General features: G+C 40.4%; 1 protein-coding gene across 1 annotated transcript in view; it reads left to right on the top strand.

Annotated features, from left to right (window-relative positions):
- LOC124802232 (DNA repair protein RAD51 homolog 4) overlaps positions 1-24,255 on the top strand; it is a 177,064-nt gene extending 152,809 nt beyond the window's left edge. Inside the window, exon 5 of the mRNA XM_047263134.1 lies at positions 23,476-24,255. Within this exon, the coding sequence (XP_047119090.1) occupies positions 23,476-23,807 (332 nt within the window). The 3' untranslated portion in view covers positions 23,808-24,255. The remainder of the gene's footprint in view (positions 1-23,475) is intronic.
- Positions 24,256-25,214: the final 959 nt, after the last annotated feature.

Here is a 25,214-nt window from a genome sequence, read left to right as displayed (position 1 = left end):
TTCTAAAGCCAAACTGATCATCGTGTAATACATCCTCAATTTACTTTTCCATTCTTCTGTATAACATTCTTCTCAGCAACTTGGATGCATGAGCTGTTAAACTGGTTGTGCGATAATTCTCGCACCTGCCAGCTCTTGCAGTCTTCAGAATTGTATGGAAGATATTCTCCTGAAAGTCAGATGGTATGATGCCAGACTTATACATTCTACACACTGTAATCTAACCCTCCCTCACATCATTTGTCGAATGTCACTGTCTTTATGGTTAACTCTATTAATAAGCTTCAAGAGGAGTAAGTTTTACAATAAAATTTTTACTTATAATCTTTTCTTGTAGTTGGCTTCAGTTCTTTATGTCTTGGGACTGGTTCTTGAAGCTGAAATTTTTAACACTATAGGTTCTCTTGGTTCCAATTGACATAATACATTTGAAGTGAGCCTTGTATTTTTTTGTTTTATGCTAAAAAATTTATTCTCTCACATTTTTCTGTATCACACTGTCTTTACGATTTCCACATCAACAAAGCAGAAAATTATATTGTTCTTCCAAAAACTAAACACACATCTGATCACATCAGAGGCATGTCCACTACTCCCTCACTCTGCAGTACTAACAAAATTCCAAAGGGCTTATAAATTTTCTTGGCATACGAATTTCTATTAATTTATATTATCATTTTATAAATGAATCCAGAAATTGACATAATTAATTTGTAGAACATTATTCTTTTGTTAGCTATTCAATCTTTTTTCTTATGGTCACTTTCCCATCAGCAGTCCCCTCCCAGGGATCGGAATGGGGGGCTATTCCAGGATCTTTTGGGCACTATTTCAGAATCTTTTGCCAATGGAGAGATCATCATGACACTTTGTCAATTATGGGTCACATGTCCTGTGTATACATGTTATGTGTCTTTAATGCAGTGGTTTCCATTACCTTCTGCATCCTCATGCCATTAATAATTGCTGATTCTTCCGCCTTTAGGGGCGGTTTCCTACTCCAAGGACAAGAGACTGCCATAGACCTCTGTCCACTCCTCCATCCTCTTTAACAAGGCCATTGACAGACTTCTTACACTGGAAGTCTTTGGCCACCAAGGCTGATTATTTATAAAAATTTAAGTGGTGTCAGGTTTTGAACCTGGGACCAATGATGTTTTGAATACTAATCAAAGATGCTACCGCTAGATCACAAGTGTAATTATTGATATACAGTATGAACAGCAAAGGCCCCAACCCACTTCCTTGGGGCATTCCTGAAGTTATTTCTACACTTGTCGATGATTCTCCAGTGGAGATAACATGCTGCATCTTTTCTACTAGGAAATCCGAAATACATTCACTTTGTTTGATGTGCTATGTAACGACACTTCCGTTCATAGGCATCAGTATGGTACTGAATTAAATGCTTTTCAGAAGACAAGGTGTATTTCAGTGCCTAAATGCCATGGCCCATGTTTTGAGATTCTTCAACAGTGGATGTCAGTAATCTGTAATAGTGGATGGTAGTTTTGTGGATACCATTCTTGTAGACATGTGTGAAATGTGATTTCTTCTTTTACTGGGTCCCCCTTTTTCTTGTTTGAATAGTCTACAATTGATTATGGTTAAAAGAGGGTCTACGTTAGCAGAAAAGTCTGTGTAGATTCTGAAAGAGATTCTGTCAGTCCTTGGAACTACAGACATTCTAGTGATTTCGGCTGCTTCTCATCACCACTAACACTAATATCTATATCAGTCATTTGTGCAGTGGTGTGAAAATTAAATTGGAGCAGTGCTCTGAGATTTCCCACTACAAAGGATCATTAGAAAACCAAGTTCAGTATTTCTGCTTTTGCATTCCTACTCTAAAGTTCAGTTCATTCATCAAACATAATTGTCTGGACAGTACAGACAGCTCTGCGTATGACCAGAATTTCTTTGGGTCTTGTAAGAACTCTTTCGATAATATTCTGTTATGGAGATCATTCAAGGCTTCGAGTGATGCTGGCCCTTGCCACCATGAAATGTTCTACTAGGCACATATCTATCATTTGCTTGATTAAGTATTTTTGTATCCTTGAATCTTTGTTCCTCTACAGGCTTCTGCCAAGAGTTAAATGTATCAGTTTCTTCAATGAGTTATGACACTGCTGCCTCTTTATCTTGTTCATTGAATATGTTAATGTTCCTGCTTGTTTGAGTTGCCCTTTTTTCTTTGGTAATCATTCTGGCTAAAACTGACTCTTGTCACTGATGCCTGTTCCAGGGTGAACGCCATCAAAGAAGTAGGATCTATTTGTTTCTAATAGATCAAATATATTTCCTTAACGGGTGGGCTTCCAAACTATCTGCCATAAGTAATTTTTAGGGAAAACATTTAGTATTGTGAATTTAAAAAAAAATTACCAGCAGGTTGAATGTTTGAAGAAGCTTTGGGCTTGCAGCAGATCCTCATTTGTTGCACTCCACATTATTTCAAATTTGTACCTGCCGATCATCATCAGGTGAGCCATTGAACACTGATGAAGACTTCACCCATCATGCAGATTATTAGCACACTGAATGTAGTACTCCCATGCATTAAGAGTATGGTGACAAACTGACCACACGACGTAGCAGGCAGTGCCATCGCTTTTGGAATTGCAGAAATCACCTGTCTCACTGTTGGCACTCCCAGTAGCCATCAGCATACTCTGATATCTTCTTTTAGAGCAAATTGTAGGAATGATGGGGTTCCATGCATTGTCCAGCTTGTACCTGCTGTCACAGTTCATCAGATTTTCTGCCGAGCATATTCCACAGAGTCTTTAATAATGGAGTTCTAAAAAGATGTTGCTGTGGCCAAAATTATTGTTTTATCATACTCTATTGAATGGCTGGTGGAGCTACACTGTTCAGCAATAGCAGACTTGGTTGATTGCAAAAGGCAAGTGTTTTGTTGATGTTCAGTGCAAAGTTCTTGCACATTGCACATTGTCTGGCCTATGTAAGCCATACTACAAAGGCATGGTATTTTATAAATTCCAGCCTTCCACAAAAACAAATCATTCTTCATTGTCCCAGAAGGTCCACAATAGTAGACAGTGGACAGAAATCAGTTCAACCAAAGGTTTCTATAGGATTCTGACATCTTGAAAAAATTATTACTAACAAAGGAAGAAAACCTAAGATTTTGGCACCATCAACTTCCTATTTGTTGTCTTTAATTGACAGTACCCTCTTAACATGCTAGATGTTGTTGTTGTTGTCTTCAGTCCAGAGACTGGGTTGATGCAGCTCTCCATGCTACTCTATCCTGTGCAAGCTTCTTCATCTCCCAGTACTACTGCAACCTACATCCTTCTGAATCTGTTTAGTGTATTCATCTCTTGGTCTCCCTCTACGATTTTTACCCTCCACGCTGCCTTCCAATACTAAATTGGTGATCCCTTGATGCCTCGGAATATGTCCTACCAAGCGATCCCTTCTTCTAGTCAAGTTGTGGCACAAATTTCTCTTCTCCCCAATTCTATTCAGTACCACCTCATTAGTTATGTGATCTGCCCATCTAATCTTCAGCATCCTTCTGTAGCACCGCATATCGAAAGCTTCTATTCTCTTTTTGTCTAAACTATGTGTCATTCACATTCTCCACTCCATACAAATACTTTCAGAAAAGACTTCCTGACACTTAAATCTATACTCGATGTTAACAAATTTCTCTTCTTCAGAAATGCTTTCCTTGCCATTGCCAGTCTACATTTTATATCCTCTCTACTTCGACCATCATTAGTTATTTTGCTCCCCAAATAGCAAAACTCTTTTACTACTTTAAGCGTCTCATTTCCTAATCTAATACCCTCAGCATCACCCGATTTAATTCGACTACATTCCATTATCCTCGTTTTGCTTTTGTTGATGTTCATCTTATATCCTCCTTTCAAGACACTGTCCATTCTGTTCAACTGCTCTTCCAGGTCTTTTGCTGTCTCTGACAGTATTACAATGTCATTGGTGAATCTCAAAGTTTTACAAACTGCCTATTGGCTCCTGTCTCGGGTTCTTCAGCCAACATTCATCTAATGATTTTACTGATGTTTCACCAGCACGAGTGGCTGGCTTTGTCAAAGCTTCATCCTCCATTGCCGGTGGTGAACTGGAGCCAAGCTCGCGGCCACAGACTATATGTACCTGGCGCGCCAACGTTCAAGGGCTTCTCTGCGGTCATTTCCGGTGCTGTTCTCCTCTTGCTACCTGCAACAGTCGTTTGCTGCAGTACGGGAAGCCAGGATCCATTTACCTTAAGGCTTCCCTCTTTATTGTTGAAACTGTTCTCATGTTTTTGTACTTCTACAGTTTCTCTGAACAAGCATGTGATAGTGCTTCTCTACAGCCAGAACTTCAGTGTCGGCGAATTTTATTACGTTGTCAGTCTAACACAATGCGTGCTCTGCCACGGCCGATTTCTCCACCTGCCCCAACCTTCAATGTCGCTTATGCTCTTTGATCTTGGTGTTAATTGATCGTCCAGTCATTCCAACATAAACTTTTCCGCATGTGCATGGTATACGGTATATTCCCAACTTTGCAAGGGGGTCCCTTTTCTCCTTCGCTGATCTTCTTTGTCGGTTTGAAAATTGTCTTTATGCCATGTTTGCGCAATATAGGGCCGATGCTGTCCATCACTCTGGGAATGTATGGCAGAAAGGCCGTACCCAACATTTCTTTTTCTGATTCCTTACTTCGCTGAGTGTTTGGCTCTGTTACACTTCTAATATAATTTGTGGAGAACCCATTGCTCCTCAGAACACTTTGCAGGTGCTGCATTTCTCGTCTAAGGTGCTGCAGCTCACATATTCGCCCTGCTCTCGTTACGAGCGTATTAATCATGCCTCTTTTGTGGCTCGGGTGGTGGTTTGATAGTTTGTGCCGGTATCAGTCCGTGTGTGTCGGTTTTCGATACACGCTGTGTCCCAGGTTTTCGCCGTCCCTTGTGACCAGCACATCTATAAATGGCAGATTCTTGTCCTTTTCTACTTCCATGCTAAATGTTATGTTGGCATGGAGGTTGTTCAAGTGTCTTAGGAAGTTACTGAGCTGTTATTCACCATGGCTCTTCACCATGGCTCCACACCACGAAAGTACCATCGACATACCTGTACCACACCTTAGGTTTGCAAGTCGCCAAGTCCAGTGCCTTTGCTTCAAATTGTTCCATGAAGAAGTTGGCCACCACTGTACTAAGAGGACTACCCATGGCGACGCCTTCCAGCTGTTTGTAGAAATTGCCATTCCATGTGAAATAGCTCATGGTGAGACATGCATGGAAGAGCTTTTCGATGTCTTGCGGGAAAATGGAACCGATGTGCTCCAGAGCGTCACTGTGTGGCACTTTCGTAAACAACGAAACAACATCAAAGCTGACAAGGATATCATTTGGTGCAAGTTTCAGTTTCTTCAGCTTCTCAGTGAAATGTCCTGAGTCCTTTATGTATGTGTCAGTCTTCCCCATGTGTGGCTGGAGCAGAGAGGCCAAGTGTTTTGTCAGTTTATACGTCGGTGAGCCAGGAGCGCTAACAATCGGTCTCAGTGGAATGTTGTTCTTATGGATCTTGGGTAATCCATACAGCTGATGTGGTAGGGCTTCTGTGTTGTGCAGGCTTCTCTGTATGTCTGCCAGCAGAGAAGACGCCTTGATTAATTGATTCGTATTCCGTGTGATCATTAGATGAACGTTGGCCAAAGAACCCAAGACAGGAGCCAATAGGCGGTTTGTCAACAAGTGGCCACAAAAGCCTTAACAATCTCAAAGTTTTAATTTCTTCTCCATGGATTTTAATTCCTACTCTGAATTTTTCTTTTGTTTCCTTTACTGCTTGCTCAACAGACAAATTGCCGGCCAGAGTGGCCAAGCGGTTCTAGGCACTACAGTCTGGAACCGTGCGACCGCTACAGTCGCAGGTTCGAATCCTGCCTCGGGCATGGATGTGTGTGATGACCTTAGGTTAGTTGGTTTAAGTAGTTCTAAGTTCTAGGGGACTGATGACCTCAGAAGTTCATCCCATAGTGCTCAGAGCCAACATACAAATTGAATAACATTTTTATGGCTGTGTGCGCCGCCTTATAGGCGGGTGGCCTTGAACGGGACTTAGCCGCTGAGCGAGGCAGCCAGCGAGACGCGGCCCCTAGTATTACTAGGGCCGCGTCGGGCAAAAATCAAGTTTTATCAGCGGAAGTGACGTAGCGATAAGACGCTAGTGAATGGAGCGCTCGGCGCGCTTCCTGTTTCTGCGTCAGTCAACTGCAGGCAGCAGCACGCAGCACACAGCCATGCCGTACCGCCGTAGGAGATACACTAGGAGGAGCAGAATGCCAGTTTATAAAACGGTGTTCAGTTTTGATGAGACACCGAGCCCTGTCTCTCAACAGGAGATAGGCTACAACCCTGTCTCACTCCCTTCCCAACCACTGCTTCCCTTTCATACCCCTCATCTCTTATAACTGCCATCTGGTTTCTGTACAAATTGTAAATAGTCTTTCGCTCCCTGTATTTTACCCCTGCCACCTTCAGAATTTGAAAGAGAGTATTCCAATCAACATTATCAAAAGCTTTCTCTAAGTCTACAAATGCTAGAAACGTAGGTTTGCCTTTCCTTAATCTTTCTTCTAAGATAAGTCCTAGGGTCAGTATTGCCTCACATGTTCCAACATTTCTACAGAATTCAAACTGATCTTCCCCGAGGTCGGCTTCAATCAGTTTTTCCATTCGCCTGTAAAGAATTCGCGTTAGTATTTTGCAGCTGTGACGTATTAAACTGATAGTTCAGTAATCTTCACACCTGTCGACACTTGCTTTCTTTGGATTGGAATTATTATATTCTTCTTGAAGTCTGAGGGTATTTCACCATTCTCATACATCTTGCTCACCCGATGGTAGAGTTTTGTCAGGTCTGGCTCTACCAAGGCTGTCAGAAGTTCTAATGGAATGTTGTCTACTCCCGGAGCTTTGTTGCGACTCAGGTCTTTCAGTGCTCTGTCAAATTCTTCACGCAGTATCATATCTCCCATTTCATCTTCATCTACATCCTCTTCCATTTCCATAATACTGTCCTCAAGAACATCGCCCTTGTATATACTCTCTCTATACTCCTTCCACCTTTCTGCTTTCCCTTCTTTGCTTAGAACTGGGTTTCCATCTGAGCTCTTGATATTCATGCAAGTGGTTCTCTTTTCTCCAAAGATCTCTTTAATTTTCCTGTAGGCACTATCTATCTTACCCCTCATGAGATAAGCCTCTACATCCTTATATTTGTCCTCTAGCCATCCCTGCTTAGCCATTTTGCACTTCTTGTCGATCTCATTTTTGAGACGTTGCTGGATAGAATACTCATTTTTCTCGAGTATTGCCTTTGGGTGAGCCAGCTCTTCATGAAACTATCTGAATCTGAGACTGTGTGAGCTCTGTGCACAAGTTTTTTAAGCACACTTAACAGTTTGCAACAAATGGTGACAACTTAATGCTTGTAAATACGAGTAAGCATGAGTGGGCTCATTATAAACTGAATACCACTGAGAGCCATCATTTATCTGTTGCTGTTGTTGTTGTGGTCTTCAGCCCTGAGACTGGTTTGATGCAGCTCTCCATGCTACTCTATCCTGTGCAAGCTTTTTCATCTCCCAGTACCTATTGCAACCTACATCCTTCTGAATCTGCTTAGTGTATTCATCTCTTGGTCTCCCTCTACGATTTTTACCCTCCACGCTGCCCTCCAATACTAAATTGGTGATCCCTTGATGCCTCAGAACATGTCCTACCAACCAATCCCTTCTTCTGGTCAAGTTGTGCCACAAAATTCTCTTCTCCCCAATCCTATTCAATACTTCCTCATTAGTTATGTGATCTACCCATCTAATCTTCAGCATTCTTCTGTAGCACCACATTTCGAAAGCTTCTATTCTCTTCTTGTCCAAACTATTTATCGTCCATGTTTCACTTCCATACATGGCTACACTCCATACGAATACTTTCAGAAATGACTTCCTGACACTTAAATCAATACTGGATGTTAACAAATTTCTCTTCTTCAGAAACGCTTTCCTTGCCATTGCCAGCCTACATTTTATATCCTCTCTACTTCGACCATCATCAGTTATTTTGCTCCCCAAATAGCAAAACTCCTTTACTACTTTAAGTGTCTCATTACCTAATCTAATACCCTCAGCATCACCCGACTTAATTAGACTACATTCCATTATCCTTGTTTTGCTTTTGTTGATGTTCATCTTATATCCTCCTTTCAAGACACTGTCCATTCCATTCAACTGCTCTTCCAAGTCCTTTGCTGTCTCTGACAGAATTACAATGTCATCGGCGAACCTCAAAGTTTTTATTTCTTCTCCATGAATTTTAATACCTACTCCGAATTTTTCTTTTGTTTCCTTTACTGCTTGCTCAATATACAGATTGAACAACATCGGGGAGAGGCTACAACCCTGTCTTACTCCCTTCCCAACCACTGCTTCCCTTTCATGTCCCTCGACTCTTATAATTGCCATCTGGTTTCTGTACAAATTGTAAATAGCCTTTCGCTCCCTGTATTTTACCCCTGCCACCTTTAGAATTTCAAAGAGAGTATTCCAGTCAACATTGTCAAAAGCTTTCTCTAAGTCTACAAATGCTAGAAACATAGGTTTGCCTTTCCTTAATCTTTCTTCTAAGATAAGTCGTAAGGTCAGTATTGCCTCACGTGTTCCAGTGTTTCTACGGAATCCGAACTGATCTTCCCCGAGGTTGGCTTCTACTAGTTTTTCCATTCGTCTGTAAAGAATTCGTGTTAGTATTTTGCACCTGTGACTTATTAAGCTGATAGTTCGGTAATTTACACATTTGTCAACACCTGCTTTCTTTGGGATTGGAATTATTATATTCTTCTTGAAGTCTGAGGGTATTTCGCCTGTTTCATACATCTTGCTCACCAGATGGTAGAGTTTTGTCAGGACTGGCTCTCCCACGGCCGTCAGTAGTTCCAATGGAATATTGTCTACTCCGGGGGCCTTGTTTCGACTCAGGTCTTTCAGTGCTCTGTCAAACTCTTCACGCAGTATCATATCTCCCATTTCATCTTCATCTACATCCTCTTCCATTTCCATAATATTGTCCTCAAGTACATCGCCCTTGTATAGACCCTCTATATACTCCTTCCACCTTTCTGCCTTCCCTTCTTTGCTTAGAACTGGGTTGCCATCTGAGCTCCTGATATTCATACAAGTGGTTCTCTTCTCTCCAAAGGTCTCTTTAATTTTCCTGTAGGCAGTATCTATCTTACCCCTAGTGAGACAAGCCTCTACATCCTTACATTTGTCCTCCAGCCATCCCTGCTTAGCCATTTTGCACTTCCTGTCGATCTCATTTTTGAGACCTTTGTATTCCTTTTTGCCTGCTTCATTTACTGCATTTTTATATTTTCTCCTTTCATCAATTAAATTCAATATTTCTTCTGTTAGCCAAGGATTTCTACTAGCCCTCGTCTTTTTACCTACTTGATCCTCTGCTGCCTTCACTACTTCATCCCTCAGAGCTACCCATTCTTCTTCTACTGTATTTATTTCCCCCATTCCTGTCAATTGCTCCCTTATGCTCTCCCTGAATCTCTGCACAACCTCTGGTTCTTTTAGTTTATCCAGGTCCCATCTCCTTAAATTCCCACCTTTTTGCAGTGTCTTCAGTTTTAATCTACAGGTCATAACCAATAGATTGTGGTCAGAGTCCACATCTGCCCCTGGAAATGTCTTACAATTTAAAACCTGGTTCCTAAATCTCTGTCTTACTATTATATAATCTATCTGATACCTTTTAGTATCTCCAGGGTTCTTCCATGTATACAACCTTCTTTCATGATTCTTAAACCAAGTGTTAGTTATGATTATGTTGTGCTCTGTGCAAAATTCGACCAGGCAGCTTCCTCTTTCATTTCTGTCCCCCAATCCATATTCACCTACTATGTTTCCTTCTCTCCCATTTCCTACACTCGAATTCCAGTCACCCATGACTATTAAATTTTCGTCTCCCTTCACAATCTGAATAATTTCTTTTATTTCATCATACATTTCTTCAATTTCTTCGTCATCTGCAGAGCTAGTTGGCATGTAAACTTGTACTACTGTAGTAGGCGTGGGCTTCGTATCTATCTTGGCCACAATAATGCTGCTTGTGGTAGCTTACCCGCATTCCTATTTTCCTATTCATTATTAAACCTACTCCTGCATTTTGTGTTTATAACCCTGTAGTCACCTGACCAGAAGTCTTGTTCCTCCTGCCACCGAACTTCACTAATTCCCACTATATCTAACTTCAACCTATCCATTTCCCTTTTTAAATTTTCAAACCTACCTGCCCGATTAAGGGATCTGACATTCCACGCTCCGATCCGTAGAACGCCAGTTTTCTTTTTCCTGATAACGACATCCTCTTGAGTAGTCCCCGCCCGGAGATCCGAATGGGGGACTATTTTACCTCCGGAATATTTTACCCAAGAGGACGCCATCATCATGTAATCATACAGTAAAGCTGCATGCCCTCGGGAAAAATTACGGCTGTAGTTTCCCCTTGCTTTCAGCCGATCATTTATCTATCTAACCAAAATCATTTATCTATCTAACCAAAATGTCCAAGGCAGAGCGTCCTTTCTCTATTTCGTTTGTAAATTGAATGTTCTTTTGACTGGTGCTAAAGTGGTGTAAAAACTCTGTCACTTTATCTTCTTCATGAGGCCACTCTGCGAAAGTATCGTCCACACACCTACAAAATACAGGCGGTTTAAAGGTCACTGATTACAGTGCTCTCTTCTCAAAATCTTCCATAAAAAGCACTGTGCAATCTACTCAAAAAAATTCTTCATGAAGATAAAAGAAGTTGAAGAGACAATATTCCAGAACAAAGCAATAATGTCCACCTGAAATTTATTACCACCTAGTGCCAAAGACTCTGCAAAGGGACCTTTATAAAAAGTGATACCGCATCAAAGCTAAGTAAACAGTCTGAACTTCTTAAATAAAGAGACCCCAATTGATTGAAAAATCAGTCAAGTCTAATATATGATGTGATTACTTGCTTAATAATAGTCTCAGACGAAAGAAATATGCATGATTAAATTGTATGTAGGAACACCAATGTTGCTTACTGTTGGTCGTAAATGTAGATTACCTTTACATATTTTAGGAAGACCATACAGACAGGGCGTTACGCAGTCATGTGATCTAAACCTCTTGATGGCTCTTGAGGTAAAAAGGAAGAAATCAAGAATGTAGAAGTTCTCTATTGCACATGTTCTGTATGGTCATAATCAATCTTCTTATACACAGAATCACTTAATGGACCATGCACCTTATCCACATACAGACTACAAGGTTGCAGTACTGTTGAATTACCTTTGTTAGACGTAAGTACCATTATGGCTGGATACTCATGAAGACTGTGTAGTGTGGCCCTTTCTGCAGAGGTTCAGTTGCCGCCTGGAGGAGGAGTTTTCGAAAGCACATGACAGGTTTCTCTTCTTATTTTTTCTGCAGCATCCAAAGGCAAGTGTTGTAAGTTTCTTCAGCATGCTCACCAAATTTATAAAGGTTGTGCTTTTCATGTAGGTGCAAAATTCAGTTGATACCTTCCTTTGGGCACTGCAGAAGAATAAGAAGGGAAACATGCCTTGCACTTTTAAGAGCCAAAAACCAGGATGTAGAAACAGAGAAGATCATGCCAACAAAGTTCCTAGTTTTCTTCCTTTTGTTGGCAATATTTCTTTCAAGACAACTGGAATCCACAAGTTTTAGATTAAACTGGTTTTCCACTCACTATCTTCTACTACAGACCTTTTGGAAATAGTGCAGGATTACTTATTATTGTGGAAGGCTGGAATTTACAAAATACCATGTCAGTGTGTTATGGATTACATAGACCAGATAATGTGCACCATGGAGGCATGCTGCACCAAATATCAATGCTGCAGTTGCTTTTTGCAGCACAAGTTTGCTATTCCTGAATCTTGTAGCTCCACTGGACAACTGATGGAGTGTGGTAAAACAATAATTTTGCCCGAAAAAACATTTTTTAGGACTCTGTTATTAAAGAATGTATGGAAATATGATTGCCAGGAAATATAATGAGTCATGATAGTGGGTATCAATTGGCTAATGCTTGAAGCCCAATCATTTCCACAATTTGCTAAACAAAGATGTTAGAGGACAGTGAGCAGCATCTCTGAGGACAGCTGAGTTCCACGAGTGATGATCCTGCTACCGGATAGTGTGGTGAGTCTGTCGTCACAATCTTAACACAGCCAGAGTACACTAATAAATTGCAGGACAAGAGCTGCCTTCATCAATCTTAAATGGCTTATGTGAGGTTTCCAGTCAAAATGTCTAAGGGTGTAATAAATGATAATCAGCTGCAGGCCCACAATTGCTTTAAATTTGTAAATAGTATTGTTTCACAGGATGCCTTGTCACACCCATCACTTACAAAACTGAAATGTCTCCACTATATTGCAGTGCCGGTATTTTTACAATGTATTTTGCAGTGTCCTTCAGCCATGCACGCATGTCTTGGTCTGGCACAAATTTTTAGTGTCACGAGTACATTGTCCAGCTGGAGTCTGATCTTATTCACAACTGCAAATAAATTTCTTGCCATTTTTCCATTTAATTGTTGAATCACTAATGTCTCCTCTAGTGATGACTACATGATTGGGAAATGTATGTGCAAGCAAGCTGAGATTTTTTTCTAAAGGTTTTTGTTATGACAGGGCACACATTTTAGGGTCAACAGAAATATGCGGTTATGAGTTTGTGCTCACCTTTGAAACCAAGTATTGTCCAGATGCACTCACATGCAGCTTCAATTTCAGTCTCAGTGGATTTTTGATGTACTGTGTACTGCAACAGATACACTACCTCCATTTCCCATTAGCCTGGCCTTTTTATGTACACTAAGAGTTACCCCAAAAATCTTGCTGCTGTCATTTTGGATTTTAGCCAGCTTTTTGTACCTTGTGGGATGTGATCTTCCCTACATTTTACATCATCTTTCAACACTTGGAATTTGTTCCAAATGCTTCGGTTGTTGATCCATGGCATTTTAATAGTCTCATCTGTGAGGTGCATGTCATTGCTGGTCTTTTTGAATATTTTTAAAGACTTATTTTGGTGAAGTTTCTCTCTTTTCATTGCAATAACAACCATCTGTTGCTGTCATTTCCTATATGATGGAGCATGTAATCTCACAGTGTGATGCAACTATGTCACTACTGATGAGTGAGACATTTATTGCCAGACACAGATCATCACTTGAGTATTATTAAAATAATTTAGATACGGATTGCCAGCCTCTCCTAGACTCATTAAACAAGGATAAAAATGTTACCATTTCTATACTACCTTTGGTATCAACTCTCGTTTTTTTGCATTCCATGAAGATCCAAAATCTGACCACTGAACTGGAAACATACACCATTACCATTCTCCCCAGCTAGCATCATTCTGTGTCACTGTAAATCTCAGCCAACGCCAACAGCACAGACAGTCAAACACAACAATTTGGATGAAAACAGTATTTTTTATTCTCGCCTTAACAAGCCTCACAAAGTCTGTTTATATGACCAATACCTCCCCTTATTGCTTGATTTGATTCATAACACCAGCTTCTGCTAAGTCTCCATATAGTCTTCTTTGAAAATTACAAATGCCAGTCAGCTATCACAACTAAAAACTGCCACATATCTTGTGTTACCCCACAAAACTGGTCTTCAGGAGCCTGAAAGTGCTAGTGCAATTCCACACCTGTGCATGGGAACATAAGTCAAATATCATGCAGTTTTTCCACACTTGAAACATAGTTTGGCTGATCTTTATGAATTCAAGACTGCTGTCTTGAGAAACTGTTACAGTACCAAAATTAATCACCACATACAGCACCACCGCTGTGCTAAGAGTCCTCAATTTTATAGCTACCCTTGAAATTTTTTGACTTCAGGTTGTTTTCACCAGTCCACAACTACAATTTTACTTCACATCTTGCCACAACCATGGACCTTTACCCTAGTTCAGCCCACTCTGCCCCTAGTAGAACTACTCATTGATGTACTGTGCCCTGCCTAAAGCTGTAGAAACTGTAATTTTCTCTGTCACCACCAACATAGTTTCCATCACATCATAGGAAATTCTCCTATCAGCAGAACAACTGACAAATGTTGGCAAGGCACTCCGTGACATTATACAAACTAATGTATTCCAGTCAGCTTGTGAACTGCAGCTTCTGGCTCACAAGATTCATTTGTCCTTGTTACGAGAAACCACATCTTAACTGAGGTGGCTACCCGCTGTGCTTAATGACTATAAGATTCTCAGTCAAATTAAATTTGAATAATGTGACTCAAAATGCTGAAAATGATACTGTAATGACTACTCAATTCACTGTTGTGATAATTACTACTATTCTGCATGTAACTGTGTTTAATAAAGTAACATTGCCTGATTTAAATCTGAAATGAGGATCTTTACTTGGGTTGCAGAAGCTACAATTAATTTAATAATCAGTTCATTGCAGTCCTACTTTATCTGTTCTGAATTTTACTGATCATTAGTTATTCTGATGAATATGCACTGCACTTTATTCATATGTATTTTACATTTCACAAAATGTTAACCGAGGATAGGATTTCATTAAGATCTTACTGGAAAGATAGCAAGACAAATTTTTAAAAGCTGCTTTTATTGTGTCAAAATCCAGTGGATTAAAATTCTTTTTTTATTTTACTAAGATGAAAGTTTGACTATAATTTATCTACTGCATATGAAACATTGTAGTTTACTTTTTACAATTAGCTTATTCTCCATTAATTTTTTTAAACAGTATCATACATTTTTCCGGATTTCTCCCTGGCTGCAACTCACTTGTCAAAAACTAGCCTGACTACACACAATACTCCACTCGGCAAACCATTAAAACAAATGGTGGAAGGGTGGTTGTTGGCTACTTCTTGATGTTGTATAATACTTGTCAATACCTGAACTATCCATACCATTGGCAGGCTCAGTGTAAAAGCTTGATGTGAGAATTTTCATATTTGAATTTTTTTGAGACAGTTGTACAAGGTGATTTTTTTCCACCATGTAAAAATTCTAGGGATTGACTGATGAGAGGATTTTTTTTTTTTTTTGGTCATCAGTGCGGCCCGCCACGAATTCCTTTCCTGTGCTAACCTCTTCATCTCAGAGTAGCACTTGCAACCTACGTCCTCAATTATTTGCTTGACGTATTCCAATCTCTGTCTTCCTCTACAGTTTTTGCCCTCTACAGCTCCCTCTAGTACCATGGAAGTCATTCCCTCATGTCTTAGCAGATGTCCTATCATCCTGTCCCTTCTCCTTATCAGTGTTTTCCACATATTCCTTTACTCTCCGATTCTGCGTAGAACCTCCTCATTCCTTACCTTATCAATCCACCTAATTTTCAACATTCGTCTGTAGCACCACATCTCAAATGCTTCGATTCTCTTCTGTTCCGGTGTTCCCACAGTCCATGTTTCACTACCATACAATGCTGTACTCCAGACGTACATCCTCAGTAATTTCTTCCTCAAATTAAAGCCGGTATTTGATATTAGTAGACTTCTCTTGGCCAGAAATGCCTTTTTTGCCATAACGAGTCTGCTTTTGATGTCCTCCTTGCTCCGTCCATCATTGGTTATTTTACTGCCTAGGTAGCAGAATTCCTTAACTTCATTGACTTCGTGACCATCAATCCTGATGTTAAGTTTCTCGCTGTTCTCATTTCTACTATTTCTCATTACCTTCGTCTTTCTCCGATTTACTCTCAAACCATACTGTGTACTCATTAGACTGTTCATTCCATTCAGCAGATCATTTAATTCTTCTTCACTTTCACTCAGGATAGCAATGTCATCAGCGAATCGTATCATTGATATCCTTTCACCTTATATTTTAATTCCACTCCTGAACCTTTCTTTTATTTCCATCATTGCTTCCTTGATGTACAGATTGAAGAGTAGGGACGAAAGGCTACAGCCTTGTCTTACACCCTTCTTAATACGAGCACTTCGCTCTTGATCGTCCACTCTTATTATTCCCTCTTGGTTGTTGTACATATTGTATATGACCCGTCTCTCCCTATAGCTTACCCCTACTTTTTTCAGAATCTCAAACAGCTTGCACCATTTTATACTGTCGAACGCATTTTCCAGGTCGACAAATCCTATGAAAGTGTCTTGATTTTTCTTTAGCCTTGCTTCCATTATTAGCCGTAACGTCAGAATTGCCTCTCTCGTCCCTTTACTTTTCCTAAAGCCAAACTGATCGTCACCTAGCGCATTCTCAATTTTCTTTTCCATTCTTCTGTATATTATTCTTGTAAGCAGCTTCGATGCATGAGCTGTTAAGCTGATTGTGCAATAATTCTCGCACTTGTCAGCTCTTGCCATCTTCGGAATTGTGTGGATGATGCTTTTCCGAAAGTCAGATGGTATGTCGCCAGACTCATATATTCTACACACCAACGTGAATAGTCGTTTTGTTTCCACTTCCGCCAATGATTTTAGAAATTCTGATGGAATGTTATCTATCCCTTCTGCCTTATTTGACCGTAAGTCCTCCAAAGCTCTTTTAAATTCTGATTCTAATACTGGATCCCCTATCTCTTCTAAATCGACTCCTGTTTCTTCTTCCATCACATCAGACAAATCTTCACCCTCATAGAGGCTTTCAATGTATTCTTTCCACCTATCTGCTCTCACCTCTGCATTTAACAGTGGAATTCCTGTTGCACTCTTAATGTTACCACCGTTGCTTTTAATGTCACCAAAGGTTGTTTTGACTTTCCTCTATGCTGAGTCTGTCCTTCCGACAATCATATCTTTTTCGATGTCTTCACATTTTTCCTGCAGCCATTTCGTCTTAGCTTCCCTGCACTTCCTATTTATTTCATTCCTCAGCGACTTGTATTTCTGTATTCCTGATTTTCCCGGAACATGTTTGTACTTCCTCCTTTCATCAACCAACTGAAGTATTTCTTCTGTTACCCATGGTTTCTTCACAGCTACCTTCTGTGTACCTATGTTTTCCTTCCCAACTTCTGTGATGGCCCTTTTTAGAGATGTCCATTCCTCTTCAACTGTACTGCCTACTGCGTTATTCCTTATTGCTGTATCTATAGCGCTAGAGAACTTCAAACGTATCTCGTCATTCCTTAGTACTTCCGTATCCCACTTCTTTGCGTATTGATTCTTCCTGACTAATGTCTTGAACTTCAGCCTACTCTTCATCACTACTATATTGTGATCTGAGTCTATATCTGCTCCTGGGTACACCTTACAATCCAGTATCTGATTTCGGAATCTCTGTCTGACCATGATGTAATCTAATTGAAAGGTATTCGCTATTACTAGCTGAAACTTGTTACAGAACTCTATTAGTCTTTCTCCTCTTTCATTCCTTGTCCCAAGCCCATATTCTCCTGTAACCTTTTCTTCTACTTCTTCCCCTACAACTGCATTCCAGTCGCCCATGACTATTAGATTTTCGTCCCTCTTTACATACTGCATTACCCTTTCAATATCCTCATACACTTTCTCTATCTGTTCATCTTCAGCTTGCAACGTCGGCATGTATACCTGAACTATCGTTGTCGGTGTTGGTCTGCTGTCGATTCTGATTAGAACAACCCGGTCACTCAACTGTTCACAGTAACACACCCTCTGCCCTACCTTCCTATTCATAACGAATCCTACACCTGTCATACCATTTTCTGCTGCTGTTGATATTACCCGATACTCATCTGACCAGAAATCCTTGTCTTCCCTCCACTTCACTTCACTGACCCCTACTATATCTAGATTGAGCCTTTGCATTTCCCTTTTCAGATTTTCTAGTTTCCCTACCACGTTTAAGCTTCTGACATTCCATGCCCCGACTCGTAGAACGTTATCCTTTCGTTGATTATTCAATCTTTTTCTCATGGTAACCTCCCCCTTGGCAGTCCCCTCCCAGAGATCCGAATGGGGGACTATTCCGAAATCTTTTGCCAATGGAGAGATCATCATGACACTTCTTCAATTACAGGCCACATGTCCTGTGGATACACGTTACGTGTCTTTAATGCAGTGGTTTCCATTGCCTTCTGCATCCTCATGTCGTTGATCATTGCTGATATTTCCCCCTTTAGGGGCAATTTCCCACCCCTAGGACAAGAGAGTGCCCTGAACCTCTATCCGCTCCTCCGCCCTCTTTGACAAGGCTGTTGGCAGAATGAGGCTGACTTCTTATGCCGGAAGTCTTCGGCCGCCAATGCTGATTATTTATGAAAATTTAGGCAGTGGCGGGGATCGAACCCGGGACCGAAGACATTTTGATTATGTATCAAAGACGCTACCCCTAGACCACGGGTCTAATGAATATAAATGAACAAAAAAGGTCTAATGAACTTATATCCAGAAATGCATGGTTTCCATGCTAGAGACCATTTATTCAATCATACATTGTTACAGAGACTGCGGTCTAATATGCACTGTACCATGCAGCCACAGTTACAGTATGCATGGTTTCCTTCTACAGGGTGGTACCGTTCATCATATCTCATGCCCTAGCACCCTCTCCTGCCATAGTAATTAGTAATGTTGCATCTGATTCACTTCTCTTGCTGACTCACCTTGTCCTGCCCACTATCCTTCCCACCCCTCCTACCGTGGTATTCCGCTGTCCACCAAACCTACACAATATACTCGTCCATCCTTACACAACCCTTGCTCCCAATCCCTTACCTCATGGCTCATACCCCTGTAATAGACCTAGATGCAAGACCTGTCCCATACATCGTCCTACCACCACCACCTACTCCAGTCCGGTCACCAACATCACCTATCCCATCCAAGGCAGGGATACTTGTGAAACCAGTCATGTGATTTACTAGCTAAGCTGCAACCTCCGTGCTGCATTCTATGTAGGCATGACAACCAACAAGCTGTCTGTCCGCATGAACGGGCACCGACAAACTGTGGCCTAAAAACAAGCGGACCATCCTGTTGCTGAACACGCTGCCAAACATGATATCCTTCATCTCAATGACTGCTTGACAGCCTGTGCCATATGCATCCTTCCCACCAACACCAGCTTTTCTGAACTGCGTGGGCGGGAACTTTCCCTGCCATACATCCTACGTTCCTGTAACCCTCCTGGCCACAACCTTCATTAGTCTCTGTCCTCACCCACCCAACTCACTCCCTCTTCCCATCCCAGCACTACACAGCCATCATTTTACCACCACACCCAGTCTTTTAATTTCTTTTTATTTCATTTTATTTCTCTCCTTTGCGCTATTTGCCCCCTCCCCCCTCTGCACCTCCTCTCCTGCCCTCTGTCTAAACTGCAACACATCACTGTCCACCACTCCCACCATACTATACCTCCCTCTCCCCACCCCAGCCTCCTCCTTACCCCCACCCAGTCGCCACTCTCATCATGCACTGGTGTTGCTGTTTGCTGTGTGGTTTCAGCTCTTTGAGACTGCAGACGTGTATGCAAGCAGCATTTACGCGAGTGTGTGTGTGTGTGTGTGTGTGTGTGTGTGTGTGTACTGCTGACAAAGGCCTTAATGGCCGAAAGCTTTAATTGTGTGAATCTTTTTGTTGTGCCTATCGCTACTCAGCATCTCCGCTATATGGTGAGTAGCAAATTTCCTTCTCTGGTATTGTTACATTCCATCCTGGATTTTCCATTGTTTGACACACCAGATATTGTATGTAATACAGTGTTGCATACAACTGTTCTGTATTCGAATCGAGAGCTTGCCGACTTGGTGTTTACTTAGGGAAAGGCAAATGGCAGTGGGCAGCAGATAGCAAGATTGTATCAGGAAACCCATCCCCTCCAACAACAACCACAGGATTTAATGTTTACAACATTATATCGCCATTTGTCTGAGACAGGGTCATTTCAGGAAGCAGGAAATCAGGAAGGACGTACCTGAAATGTTCTGACACCACAGTTGGAGGAAAATGTGATTAAAACTGTGGAAGGAAACCACTGTGTCAGTACCAGGTAGTTGTTCTGCCTTTATAGGGTGAGGGAGATGACTGTGTGGAACATTCTCCATGACAGTTTTTACTACCCTTATCACTTACAGCATGTGCAGGGCTTACTAGCAACAGACTTTCCATGCCAGTAGCAGTTTCATCACTGATTTCTTCATCAAGCGACCACAATTCTGGGATTTGTGTTATCCATCCTATTCAAAGATGAGACCACCTTTACACTGAATGGTATCTTCAACTTTCATAACAGTCATTTGTGGGATAGTATGCGGAACCCCCATGGTATTGTGACAGCGAATCATCAGCATCTGTGCAGCTGGAATGTGTGGGTCACGATAATTGTTGCCCGTATTTTGGGACCAGTCTTCCTTCCAAGTTGTCTAACAGTCTGGAACTGTCAGTGTTTCTTGTGGATGTCTTCGCCCCACCTGCTGGAAGAAGTGCCATTGACAGTTCGAAGGTTTATGTGGCTGCTACATGATGGTGCTCCAGCCCACTTCGTTGTTAACATCCGGACACATCTCAGTCATGTCTTCCTTGGTCAATGGATTGATCAGTCCCTAGTGTTCGTACATATTGGGAAAAATCACCCTGTGTAGCTTAATTATATAACTGTGCATATAAATGTACAATAATACAATCACAAAACACATAGTCTATTTTGCTCATAAGAAAGTACTAGTTGTGTACAATGTTACACACATTCATATAATCTTATCAGGTAGTGAACTGAAGCACGTCATAATCATAATAAAACTCAATTATGTATTTGGTAGGGGTGTTGTAGGCCAGAATAATTGAGGGCTGGCTTGAACAGGCTTCAGCTAGGAGAGCAAGTGTAAGACTTTGAGAGCTGTCTATGGCTTTATTTCTGCTTCTGGAGAAATGTTTGTCAACTCTGTGATTGTCATGACTTTCAAAAGTGGTCTGAGTTGTCCTACTAAACACACATGGTAATTTCTAACTACATCACTCAAATATTCTTAACTTTTTCTCAGTTAAGGTGTGATACTGAGCAACTCATCTTTATTATCAACATAAGTCATTATTATGACAATGCGAGAGCAGTCAGCAAAACAGCAATTTGTTATCATTAAGACAACATGCTGCATGAGCTAGGAGTAGAGCTTTAGGAGAAAATGGTGACCATTTCAGAAACAAAATTGTCATATTGTATAGGACAGGAGAGGCACTCAGAATGTAAACATATTTTCACTGTGATTGGTGGAACTGAAGGCTACAGTTAGCTGCATAATAGTATAAACCTTGAAACTTTTAGATCACAAACATAAGATCAAATATTCACAGAATAAAATTGATTCTAAGATGCCCTTCTTGAAGTAAATATTAGTTTTTACTTTTTTGAACTAGTATTTCTTGGACTTTCCACATAATTTACTTTTAGCATGCAGGCAAAATACTGTTTTATAACATTACGGAATGAGTCACCTTGAAAGTTGAGTTTGTGTTTACACTTCCTCTAGATATTGCCACAGTGTTTATTCCCATGTAGATAACCAAATCTGAATTCTGATGCCATCTTGGCAAAGATGTGAGTACATGTGAAAATAATCCGTGCTGTTGCGGGTGAACAAGGGGCTGGAGTAATGAGGGAGCACAAAAGCTGGTTCCAGAACATAGCCCATACTGTTGCCAAAAAATATCATACAGACAGATCACTAAATTTTAACTTCAACTAGATAGTAAATCTTCATCAGTGGGATGAGCAACATGCAGATATAAAATATTTGACATCATCCCTTTTATTGCTCATATAGATCCAATAATTAAATTCTTTCATCAACCGAATTTGAACTTATTAATCTGAAGTTGTACGTCACTGCTTCACACTGATGTGGTGATATGCAGATGTTGAAAGCTTGCAGTTTTTGTGGTCTTCATTTCCAAGAGTTGCTTGACACTGCTCTCCACACTAGTTTCTCTTGTACAAGTCTTTTCATATCTGTGTAACTATTGAACCATACAGCCAGTTGAAACTGCTTACTATAGTCTAGCCTTGGTCTCCCTCTTTCCTCTTTACCTAACTGCCCTCCGCACTTCCCCTATCAACTGATCCCTTCTTTTAGTCAAGTTCCACCATAAATCAATTTTCTTCCTGATCTGATCCAAAACTTTTCAATAGTTACTCACTCTACCCATGTAATCTTCTATAGTATATCTCAAAACCTGTTCTATTCATGTCTGTACTGTTAATCATCTATGTTTCACTTCAACAATATTAGGAAAAAGGTAGATTGCTGCTCATCGTAAAGGTGACATGTTGAGCTGCAGATGGGCACAAAAATTGACTGTTACACATTTAGCTCTGATGGGGCAGGATGACCCTATGACAGGAATGGAACAGGAAGTGTTAGGTGGATGGGTTGGACAGGTTTTGCACCTGAGTCTTCCACATGGATATGATCGCTGTGGCAAGGGCTGAGAGTGGCTAAGGGATACTGAGACTTGTTGAGGTTAGGTGGGTGACTGAACTCCACTTTAGGAGGGGTGGCAAGGATCTTAGACAGGATATCCCTAATTCCAGGGCATGATGATCAAAGCCGTAACGAAGGCTGTGGTTAATTTATTCCAGTCAGAAGTGGTACTGGGTGACAAATGGGGCATTCTGTATACAGGAAGATGTTTTAATCAATGCTTCATGTGATTGTACTTTTTATTGTGCATATACAAAAGGATGGTCTAAGAGTGCCATCACCAAGTGACATATCACTTGGTGTGTCCACTGTTTTACACAAGTGACATATCCTTTGGGCTTCTTCCACTCTCCACAAGCAACATGTCATTTGCGCTGCTCCCCCCCCCCCCCCCCCCTACTCCCAATACGCACACTGCATTACACATAAGCTGCTGTGCAAGACCTTTATAAATGAATCTAAATCTAGTGAGCATGGAAATTGGTTGATTTTTGCTACTAATTATGATACACCCTGTGAACAAATATTGTACTTGGGCATTTCTGGCTCCCCTCCCAGATTGGTGCCCCAAGCAGTCGTCTGGGCTTTAAACTGGCCCTTCGCGTCACTCATCAGAAATATTTTAATCAATGACAAAACTAATTCTCTTGTATAACTCTTGACTGATCCGTAACAAACTTTTGCCATATTTTAATTTTTTTTCGAGCTAAAATGAGAAAAGGGAACATGCAGACTATTGTGTTCAGCTAAATAAGTTTTCATTTGAAACAGAAAAGCTGCAAGGTATAAGGAGGAGGATGATTTGCCAGAGGAAAAAAGTCCCTTTTTTAACTTATCATTTGTAGAGCTAAGCTATGAAGAATCATGTGTAATTAGACATTTTAAGTAGCACAAAAGAGCTGAGCATTTTCTTACCACACCATGGGTCACTTCAGTCTATAGAAAGCATGCATGTAATTTGTCATTTTTTTCTTAACTCTTTTCAGGTTTACCACAAATGAACCATCTAAGTAATCTCATAAGACATCTGGCTCAGGAGCACCATATTGCATTCCTTGTAGTAAATCTTGCTATACAATATTTTGAAGCAGATGGACTGCTTTCAGAAGGGAAAATTAAGAATGCTTGTGAGGAAACAAAGAATTATTCTAATGTGAAACCTGCTCTTGGAAAGTATTGGTTACATCTACCAAATACAAGACTTCTTGTGGAAAAGAGGCCGTGCAGCCAAGAAGCTCAAATAACAGTTACAAAAAGTGCCAGTATACCACTAGGAAGAAGTTGTAAAGTGAATCTAAATGGGAGAGATAGTCTATGAGTGCTGTTATATCTTTTGAGAAAAGTAATTGATTTTGTCATGCAGTTATTGACAAATGTGAAATATTTCACATTTTAAGCATGCAACACTTTTCTCCTGTGCTAAATATCTTTTATGCCATGCTAATTCATTTTTCATATATGGGTAAGTTTTAAGTGCAATCTCTGGTGATTTTATTATTGTACAAAATTCTCATTCCTCAAATAAGTGGTGTATTGATAAAATACTGGTACTATATTACTGAAGAACTGTTTGATTCCCAGTGTTCTGTATTAGTATTCTTTGCAGTATGTTCCATAATTTATAAGTTTGCATTAAGAAACTCAGGGAAATTGTAATAATGCTGAAATAGTATATTTGTAGCATTATATATTGTTATACAGTGGTTAGATATAAAGTTGAGGGAAGTGAATAGCTTACAATAAAATGTGAACAGTTTTGTATTTAATTTTTTGTGTAATGAAACTTCCATACTTTGAGAACACACCCTCATTAAAAATTGGTAGTTAATGCTGGCTTATACAGGAAAAGAAAGCCTACAAGTCAGCAGCTGTTTGGTAAATTTAATTCTGATATTTTGATATTCAGGATCATAAATTATGACAAAACATGGCTACATCAGTGTTAAGCAGTGCAGAAATGGTAATCACATCAACAATGGGAAATGCAAGGAATGTGTTGAAAGAATGATTTTCACTTTTGTTGTTACACACTCTAAGAAAATCAGACTTGTAACAGCAGATTGGCCCACTCAATGTACATTTCTGAGGTTTTCAAAATATTCCAAGAAAAACAGCCTGTGCAGGATTGACAGATTATTTGCTCAAAGGTCAATGTGAATGCGCATATTCTTGACCCATCCCAAGTCCAAACACTCCTGCTTCCATCTGATAACCAGGTATGAACTCTTATTATTTGCTTGTTTTCCCAAAAGCAAATCAAGCATCTATAGCCATCATTTCACTTTTTCTTACAAAGCATTCATGAACAAATTACGTAAGGAAACACATTGTAGAGCCTTCACCAGGTAGTTTGAGGGAACACACTGGAGGATACAACCTGTAGGAAACTATTGTGAGAAGTTATAAAGGTAAATTTCCAGAATGCTGAGCACATAATTATCATCTAAGCTGGTTCGCTTTTAGAAGAAATAAGAAGTGAAATAGTAATGCTGAATATTTTTAAGAGGAATACTTCGTGTGGTTGTCACTCAACACATACCCTCATTCTTGTTGATGGTAGTTCTACTTCCACTGTAATGTCTAAAATGCTGTTTACACACTCAGGTATTTTCATCGGCTGACCTGAGCAGTGTTTGACTGACAAATTGTTGCATATCAGTGAATCACTGACTGAAAAATTTGTGTTGCAGTCTGTGTTCAGACAAATCTGTGCAAGTCTGAGCAT

The sequence above is a fragment of the Schistocerca piceifrons genome, chromosome 1 (assembly GCF_021461385.2).
Source record: "Schistocerca piceifrons isolate TAMUIC-IGC-003096 chromosome 1, iqSchPice1.1, whole genome shotgun sequence".
Classification (NCBI taxonomy): domain Eukaryota; kingdom Metazoa; phylum Arthropoda; class Insecta; order Orthoptera; family Acrididae; genus Schistocerca; species Schistocerca piceifrons.
Note: the sequence above shows the minus strand (reverse complement) of the source record. Positions and strands in the feature narration are given on the sequence as shown.